At 36.2% G+C, this 9,628-nt stretch overlaps 1 protein-coding gene and 1 pseudogene across 6 annotated transcripts; one reads left to right on the forward strand and one right to left on the reverse strand.

The window, feature by feature from the left end:
* Positions 1-6,008: 6,008 nt before the first annotated feature.
* LOC122197470 (photosystem I P700 chlorophyll a apoprotein A1-like) lies at positions 6,009-6,826 on the reverse strand (annotated as a pseudogene).
* A 607-nt stretch (positions 6,827-7,433) lies between these two features.
* Positions 7,434-9,045, forward strand: LOC111894998 (protein NUCLEAR FUSION DEFECTIVE 6, mitochondrial). 6 transcript variants are annotated; one of them, XM_023891083.3, is made up of 4 exons: positions 7,434-7,650; positions 7,936-8,060; positions 8,558-8,618; positions 8,773-9,045. In XM_023891083.3, the coding sequence occupies exons 1-3, from the start codon at positions 7,481-7,483 to the stop codon at positions 8,575-8,577; spliced, it is 315 nt and encodes a 104-aa protein (XP_023746851.1). In that variant the 5' UTR covers positions 7,434-7,480; the 3' UTR covers positions 8,578-8,618; positions 8,773-9,045. The 6 variants fall into 6 exon arrangements, with proteins under 6 accessions (XP_023746851.1, XP_023746853.1, XP_023746852.1 ...); XM_023891085.3 differs by having other exon boundaries at positions 8,859-9,045; XM_023891084.3 differs by having other exon boundaries at positions 8,558-8,614.
* Positions 9,046-9,628: the final 583 nt, after the last annotated feature.

Consider the following 9,628-nt stretch of genomic DNA (forward strand, 5'->3'; position numbering starts at 1 on the left):
CGGTAAAAGAAAGAATAAAAAATAAATATAAGAATATGTAATTTTTTTTCTCAATGTTTGATATTTTTTCTAGGTTAGTTTTTTCGGTTTTTTTTAATCTATGTTCAGCTTTTTTAATGAAAATGTTGTAGTTTTATTTAATTTACTTAATTAAAAAAATATTTACTAAATTAAAAAAAATGAAAAATAAATTGTTTTGATGATGTGGTGTGGCGAGTATACCAACTACAAAGTGGTGATAACTAGTTTGGTGAATATATTTGATGACCTATATCGAATGAGAATGTTGGAAAAAACTTATAAAATAATGTGACAAACTGATAGAGATGTGACCTTAAAATATGAAAGATTGAGGCAAATTGTTTTATGTTTGGCCTACGGATCAACAAAAATAATAAACAAATGACTAAAATTATAAATTTAAAGATAAAATAGTAATTTGTTGTTTTGTACCAATAGAATGTTAGTAAGAGTGACTTGTGTTTAAATCCACTACAACTATTTGAAATAGTAATCAAGTTTCCTAGCCTGAATCTATTAATCAAAACATATTCTACAAATATTTTGAAACTTGGTTCTTGCAAATGGAAAATGTAAAATTATGAACTCAATAGCTAAATCTCAGTAGATAGACTAGTCTTACGAAAACTTCAACAATAATCATCTCTAATAAATGAATGTTTTTTTGCCACTTGTCACACTCTCATTTAATTTTGTCAAATGTCATTTTGTGGTTATTTTGAATTAATTTTTTTTCCACATGTGATTTTATGAGTTTTTTTATTTTATTAAATTCTACATAACATTTTAATATAATAATTCTAATATATATATAGTAATAAATTGATATTAATTTCATTAATAAACTTACCTTTTAATTTCAAAATTCTCAAAATTAAACGTGCATTGGAACCCATGGTTATGGACCCGAATCCATTATCTCTTTTTTAGTTTCTCTCGCAACAGGAGCTGAATATGCAACAGCAATCCAAGGTCACATACCCAGACGGAAACTAAGCTCCCACTCACGACCCATGTAACAAGCTACACCAAGTAAGAAGTGTAGAACAATTAGTTCATAAGGACCACCATTGTATAACCATTCATCAACGGATGCTGCTTCCCATATTGGGTAAAAATGCAAACCTATAGCTGCAGAAGTAGGAATAATGGCATCTGAAATAATATTGTTTCCATAAAGTAGAGATCCAAAAACAGGTTCACGAATACCAACAATATCCAGTGGAGGAGCAACAATGAAGGTGATAATAAATACAGAAGTTGCTGCATATCTCGCTTGTACATGTCTTCTCTTTGTTTTCGGGGCCTCTAGTGAGTTACAGAGCCGCAATAAATTTGGCTCGCCCCATTTCCCGATTCTAATCCTTTTTCCGGCGAAAGACCTTATTAGGTTAGGGTCCCTTAGAATATCTAATTGTGGGTATGAAAGTGATTTGTGATAATCAAAGACTCTTATTACAAATTTAAACTTCAGTTGAATTTCTGAACATTCTTTTCTATTTCTAGAATTCATTTCTTGGTGTCAAAATAGGATATGTGATATAAAAATGGAGGATCTATTATCTTTTCTCGTTTTTCTTTTTTAAAAAATTATCTTGGAGACCCACGTTCTACCGAACTGAACTAAGAGCGCTTTCTTATCATAAAAGATAAGACTGTAAATAAAAGGATTGGCCCCAATACATCTTGTATGCATACACTATAATAGTATCATAACAATGAAAGATTCTATATGATATGTCCAATGTGAATTGATCTCAAAAAATCCCTCATTACTGCTCAAAGGAGCAGTAATAGGTAGGGCTGCATAGAGGAACTCCCGAACATTTGTCAGATGTGTCGATATCAATGGTGACTCATTATTTCGATGAATCATTTATTCGGACAGAAGAAGATTATGCAAACACTTCCTCGAAATCTCACTTATCAGATTCCTTTGTGGAAGACAGAATTTTTTCTGAAGAATTCGTCATGATATATTTGATCCATGCATAATATCATGATAACTCCAATAATTTCTTTGTTCTCAACGCTTCCCAATTTCCAGGAATTAGTCACTTCAACAGCCTTCGATGGTTATACGGGTATCCAAAATACAAACGAGATGGATGTTTGTTGTCCCAACCATTCTTTTAATCCCAAGCCTGCTAAAGAAAAGGATAATTTATAACAAAGTTTTCATGTTGTTGATTCCTAGATGTAGTGCTTCTTCCCCTCTGCTGCCTATTGGTACTAGTGGACTAGGATTGACCTGTAATATGAAAACGTGACTAAATTGGTCCCAGTTACTCTTTCGGGACGGAGTGGAAGAAGGGAGGGGATTCTCGAACACGGAAAAGGATCCAATAACTTCGAAATAATTAAACGAGGAGCATCCTGCTGAGAGACATTAGCTAATATAGCCTGCCCCTTTTTGCGTAATACCTCTTTCTTGGTATGTGGTCTCCTGCCATTTTTCTAGCACAGTAGTTGCATAAGCAGTCATGTTCAGGGGACGGAGTTCAAGGCGAGTAGTCTCTGGAAGTAGGTTCATCCCCCCCCCCCACTATTCTGCGGTGGGGATTGTAACTTTCCATAAATTTCCCATTTGTCACTCAACGATCGAACTTTGCTTATTTCTTTTTTTGAGGATCGACGAATCAAATGATATTTCTGTTCCAATAGTGACTTTGGTGTGTTATTAAATATAAAAGTCATTCTTTATTTATTTGAAAAGCCTGACTTTGCAGACAGTTCATTATCTCGTAGAGCTTCTTGGGATTATTAAGCTCTATATATAAATTCCGCGGGTTACTTGAACTTAAAAGCCTGTAACGATCATACATTTCACTTGTAGGGCTACTTAGGTAACCACCTGTTAGATCTGACAGACTTACTGCTTTTTCTGTAGTACATTTCCAGTCTAAGGGTGGGAACACCATTAGCAAGCTAAGCTTTATTGGTAATAATGAGAGGATTTGAACCAAGGGCTTACGCCTTACCATGTCATTACTCTACCACTGAGTTAAAAGAAAAGGGTTTGGTTCATGGAATTCCTAAACGGGTCACTTTACTATCTAGGTAAAATATATCTATATAACAAGATATATACCTACTTCTTATATAAGTATAAGAAGTCCATCTACACATAGACAGAAGCGCCTCGACAAAAGGTCCATTTATATATAATAATATTAATAAGGAAGCACTTAACTTAGGGCAGCCAGTCTCACTTCACACAGCACAGCGCCTTGCTATTTGCATCAATCCTTGTAACTTACCGAAGCGAGGATCTCATGCTATCATTGAACGGCTACCAAACCGCCATACTCAGGTAACCGGTCTAGGTTCCAATTACATCAACACTCCATAGCTACTTAGGGCCGCTACGCAATAAGGCTTTTCGCTCTAGTTGGGCAATGCAAGGAGGCCTCTTTCGCCATTCTTTCTAAATGAGAAACTTTTATTAGTTCAGTTTGGTATAACATCGATGAAAGGATAATTTTTTAACAGAAGCATATGATTGCCCCTCAATCGCCAGGTGGCTCGCTCCAGGTGCATGAGTAGCTTTGTTGGCTCTTATAGTGGCTTTTCTTATTATTGGGCATATGTATAGAACTAATTTTGGGATTGGGAACAGTATGAAAGATCTTTTAGATGCACATATCCCTCCGGGAGGGTGATTGGGACGTGGGCATAAGGGCCTTTATGACACAATTAATAATTCGCTTCATTTTCAATTAGGACGTGCTCTAGCTTCTTTAGGGGTTATTACTTCTTTGGTAGCTCAACACATGTACTCTTTACCCGCTTCTGCATTTATAGCAGTTTCTTTGTGAAAATGTATGTATAGCAAAAAAAGGACCGCATTTAAAATCGGGTCAAGTTTTAATTGTTCAAGTTGACTTTGTGGTAATACGATTAGCTAAGCCTTTTGGCTACTCCATGAGCAACATTTCATGGACATTATGGGGAAATCCTTTACGAAGGCGATACATTAGTTACATTTATATATGAAAAATCAAGATCTGGTGATATAACGCAAGGTCTTCCAAAAGTGGAACAGGTGTTAGAAGTGCGTTTGATTGATTCAATATCGATGAATCTCGAAAAGAGGATTGAGGGTTGGAACAAATCTATAACAAGAATTCTTGGAATTCCTTGGGCATTCTTGATTGGTGCTGAACTAACTACAGTGCAAAGTCGTATCTCTTTGGTTAATAAGGTCCAAAAGGTTTATCGCTCCCAGGGGGTGCAGAGTGTAATAGGAGCATTCGTCGACAAAAGGATCACCCTAAGATGATCATCTCATGGCTATTGAGAACGAATCAAATCAGATGGTTCTACTTTCTGACTTGCTCCTACGGAACCAAGATCGAAAAGATTGAAAAAATCAGTCATTCACAACCACTGATGAAGGATTCCTCAAAAAGTTAAGGATTAGTAATCTTTTTTAGAAATCGAATGGATTCGGTCTTATACATACACTAGGAAGGTAATCAAACAATTCCCAATCTCGTAGTTCCTACGGGGTGGAGATGATGGGGTCGGTCCATGGATTTCCTTCCTTTTGCCGCATTTCACTCAAAGGGTTGAAGGGAGATAGTGCATCAAGCTGTTCGCAAGGGCCAACTTGATCCTCTTCCCCAGGGATCCCCGATAAGGGAACCCTAGGAGAGCCGCCGACTCCAACTACTGTCCATGTACGATCCATACTAGATCTGACCAACTGCCCATCCTACCTCCTCTACGTTCTTGACGTTCTTGACAGCCCATCTAATAAAGAAGGGTGCATGATCTCGCGAATTACTTCTGAATAAATTCAGAAATCATATGTAAGAACTATAGCATTTCATAATTTATTGGAAAATCCACTTTGATTCTCTATCAACCAGTAATGTGGGACCATTCACATGGTTAAAGCTAAACTGTTTGAAGTCCAGACGCAGCATGGTACTCTTTCGACCACTATGTTAATGTTAATATAGAGATGGCTAGTTCAAGACGCCGAACAACAAAGTATTATTTTGGAAAAATTACCAAACTAAAGTTTTTGTTACTTTTTTCGAACCTTCTTTACCCCATAGAGATATTGAATAGAAGGGGGTATTCCTTTTTCCACTATAATTTTGAAAATGAACGTTTAAATGTCCTTCAAAAGTAAGTAAATAAATCCGACACATATAAAATGCGGTTAATCCCGCCGTAGACCAAGCTATTATTCCAAAAATAGGTGAATACAACCAACTATCATTAAGAATTTCATCTTTGGAGAAGTTTGGTTTCAAACTCCGGTTCGAACAGGAGGAGTACGCCATGCTAATGTGCCTTGGATGATCCACATCTCAGGGTCAGGCGCCGATGAGCACATTGAACTATCCATGTGGTTGAGAGCCCTTCATAGCCCAGACACAACGACGCAATTATCAGGGGCGCGCTCTACCCACTGAGCTAATAGCCCGTCGTGCGAGCCCCCCACTGGGGGCCCACTATGCCAAAAGCGAGAGAAACCTCATCTCTTTCTTTCCTTTTTTCGCCCCCATGTCGCTACACAGGGGGCATAGGGACGTAAAAAGGGGGATCCTATCAACTTGTTCCGACCTGAGATAATAAGCTCATGAGCTTGGTCTTACTTCACTGTCGAGAAACGAAAGAAGACTTCCATCTCCTTCAGATTGACTATCATCGCGCTTGAAGTCCACCCAAGAGAGTTCCCCGGCTTCTCGTGATGAGCGCAGCGCAGCAAACGGTGTTTGCGCCAGAGTATGGTGGTGAGAACCGTTGAGCCATTGGCTTGCTGAGCTTTTCTGATTTGGGTTTCTCACCCACATCACCGAGAGGAGGGCTTTTTTCATTATAGAAAAGAAAGGTCAATGAAAGGATTCAGTAATGACGCCATGCATCACCATTGAGTGTTGTGCTGAAGAGAAAAAAACCGAAAAAAGTTCCCCACATTGGGAGAGAAAAGAGAAGACTGCGGTCAATGATCAACTGTGCACATCTGGCAGCTATCTGGCATTGGGTGTATTGGGATCTAGAAATATTTTCTGATGAACGTACAGGAAAACCTTCTTTGGATTTGCCCAAGATCTTTGGAATACATTTATTTCTTGCAGGTGTGGCTTGCTTTGGTTTTGGTGCATTTCACGTAACAGGTTTGTATGGTCCTGGCATATGGGTGTCAGAAAAAGAATTGCAATAGCTAAATGATGGTGTGTCGTATCAGTTAGCCATAGACCTCCAGTTATCGGGTCTAATCCTCCACGAAATATAAGAAAGTCCGCATATTTTGACCAATTCAATGTGAAAAATGGGGTTGCTCCCTCGGCAAAACTGGGATAAAGTTGAGCCAAAAGATCCCGATTCAAGATAAATTCATGAGGAAGTGGTATTTCTTTCGGATCTACTCCAACGTTTAGAAATTGGTTAATCGGTAAAGATACACGTACTTGATGCCCCGCCCAAGAGAGAGACCTAAGTCCTAGAAGCCCTGCTAAATGGTGATTCAACATAGATTCTACATCTTGATACCAAGCCAATTTTGGAGCAGCATTATGATAATGAAAGCAATCAGCAAAAAGCATTAACGCCGCAAAGACCAATCCACCAATTACAGTACAGTAGAGTTGTAATTCGCTAGTTATTCCAAATGCTCGCCAAATCTACCAGAGGTTATTTGTATTCCTTGGAAGCCCCCGCCCACATCACCATTCAATATTTCTTGGCCCACTATCGGCCAAACCACTTGGGCACTAGGCCTAATGTGAGTCGGATCGCTTAGCCATGCTTCATAATTGGAAAAACGAGCACCGTGGAAATACTTCATTAGTTTGTTTCTTTATTTAAATTATTTGTTTAAATTTAAAAGATAAAAAACATTCTCATTATAATAAATCATTATTTTTCTTATTTTCTTATAATGCAAAGTTCTCAAATATTTTGATCATTATATTTAATTTTTTTTAAATAACTCATTTAATACATGAGTCTCACAACTAATATTTTTATAATTTGAGATTGTTATTTTCTTAAGATCGCATAGTTTAAAGTTTAAATCAAGTAATCTTACTCCAAACATCTCGTTGTTCAGGAGTTCTCACTTCAAGGATTCAATTGTAATATTTTTCTGAATAATGTTGCATAAAGAAAGAAAGAAAAAATGAAGAACTAAAAAAACTATTAATAACTAGTCCACTTGGTAGAGGTGGAAGCTTGTTAAACAGGAGGTCTTGGGTTTAAACCTAGGTATAGGTGATTTTACTTGGTGAATTTAACATCTAATAATTAACCGGTCGTTCAAAAAAAACTATTAAATTTAAAAAAAAAAAAAAAAAAAAAAAAAAAAAAAAAAAGTTGAAGAAGGACTTGATTAGAAAAGATTGAAAACTAAGGGACCAAAAGTGTCGATATTTCCACTCCAAAACCAAAACCCCTGTTGTACAGATCCCAAACCCCAATACATTTTGTTTCGACGAACTACATGGCAACAGCCGTCGCAGCTAGGTCCGTCTTCCGCTCCGCCTCCACCTTCACCACCGTTGGCAGGGCGGCTTCTAGAATCTCCGCTGGCGCCAAACCCAATGCGACGTCGTCAGCACGCTCTCCCTTCCGTCTCCCCTCTCAAAACCCCCTTTCCCATCGCATTTTCAGGTTATTACTATGATACGTCGTATATGCTTATTTTCTGCTACTGATTATTCCTCGAATTTTAACGCAATATGTTATTCGTGTTCTTCATGATATATAAATTTGAATTTACATCCCAAATATCAATCCTACTCCTACCTGGTGATGATATGATCGCCAAATATTTTGGGTTAAACTACTTAGGTTTTTGAGTAAATCGAATACAGCTGATATTAGGAAATGAGAAATTTGTTTCATTGATCACAAATGGCGCATCTTTAATGTTTATTTTGGATCTAAATTTGTTAGGTCACCGGTTGAGATGAGCTGCGTGTCTATTGAATCAATGCTTCCATTCCACACAGCTACTGCCTCTGCATTGCTGACATCTATGCTTTCAGCTGCTCCAAGGACCTGTGGTTGGACCCTTGAAGGTATATCCGTTTCACTTTGTTTATTACTTTATCCTTCATGTTATATATTATGTTTCAATTCTCATGTTTGCCTTGTGAAAATTAATGGAATTTTGTTCTATTAGAAGAAGCCAATATGTTCTTGTTCTGTGTAACTAATGTTCATAGATGATTCTCCTGTAGATATGTGCTTATTAGTTTGATGTTAGGTAACAATACTTTGACCATAAACATGATAAAAGCTTGTATTTTAGGGTTGTTAACAGGTTCTTTGGAGCTTATATTCAAAGTACTACAATCCACTAATATGATTTTAAAATTATTAAACTTAGTCTTTTACTCTATTTAAAGCAAATTTCCACTACCCATTTAGTTAAGTGTCCTTGTATTGCTATGTATTAAAAAGTTTTAGTTTTTAACATAAAGGAGATAAACTTAATTTGTAGAAGATATTGATCAAGTTGAGATAAGTTATCATAGTTATAAAAGTATGATGCTAATTTAGTACTTGTAATCAGATATGAACGACGATGTATGATGACTTGTTGGAAGGCTCTGGACCTACTACAAGAAAAGCAAGTCTGGATTCCCTTTCATTTTTGTTTTTTTTTTTTTAATCTTAATTATGATAATATTGGCCATAACTAAAATTGAAGTTTTAGACTTTTAGATCTTATTTGAGTTTGTAGCAAACATAGCATATATTATTTGACATGGGGTTTTGTTTGTTTAGGGCTGTGATTGGTTGACTTGTTGACTTGGGGCATCAAGAATTAGCATATGGTTTTTTCATTCGGGTAAATTGTTTGTTGATTGTAGATGGATGATTTTATGCATTTGATCGCTAGCTCTCAAGATGTCGCCCATTGTTATGGTAGTCACATCCTCCATTTTTATTGTTTGTACTTTTAAAAAAAAAAAAAAACATGAAATCTAATGATCTTTATACTCTCAAATGTTGATGGTTATTCATTCCCTTGATTAAGATAAGATGATGTTATGAGTATATTATTAGTTTGGTAATCATGTTTTAAAGTTTTTTTTTTCATTGATGGAGATGAAGCATTTAAGTAAGCTTAGGCAAGAGATGAAGATATCAAGTCCTTGTCCTGTCTTTTTGTATGTACTTTCTCATTTTTGCTTTCTTTGGAGACTTGTTCACTGAAATGACCATAAAAAATTCATATTTCATTATAACCACGGGTTTTTTGGGATTTTAAATAATGACCTCAAACCTTATGAAAAATCATATTAACTTAAAACTAGTATTTAAGTCATGACATGCATTGCAGCGGAGACTTCGTTTGCAATTAATGAAAACGAAAATTATAAAAAATATGAGGGACCAAAATGTAATTTTAACGTGTGTGCAATTAATGAAAACGAAAATTATAAAAAAATATGAGGGACCAAAACGTAATTTTAATGTGTGGGCTGTTTTCTTTGTAATTCGTATGTACCATGGGATTTATAAATGTTAACAGTGCAAATATACTGTGGTGATGGTTATACCACATTAAATAGACTATAAAAGTATGAAATAAAATTTTGATCGAAACAATTATGTACGGAGGAAATATAGGAAAATA

The sequence above is a fragment of the Lactuca sativa genome, chromosome 4 (genome assembly GCF_002870075.4).
Source record: "Lactuca sativa cultivar Salinas chromosome 4, Lsat_Salinas_v11, whole genome shotgun sequence".
In the NCBI taxonomy this organism is placed as follows: Eukaryota; Viridiplantae; Streptophyta; class Magnoliopsida; order Asterales; family Asteraceae; genus Lactuca; species Lactuca sativa.

Excerpts from the sequence above, each read along its gene's own strand:
- LOC111894998 (XM_023891083.3), top strand. The coding sequence starts at position 7,481 with ATGGCAACAGCCGTCGCAGCTAGGTCCGTCTTCCGCTCCGCCTCCACC. Across the intron at positions 7,651-7,935 it reads CTTTCCCATCGCATTTTCAG|GTCACCGGTTGAGATGAGCT; the intron begins GTTATTACTATG and ends TAAATTTGTTAG. Across the intron at positions 8,061-8,557 it reads CTGTGGTTGGACCCTTGAAG|ATATGAACGACGATGTATGA; the intron begins GTATATCCGTTT and ends ACTTGTAATCAG.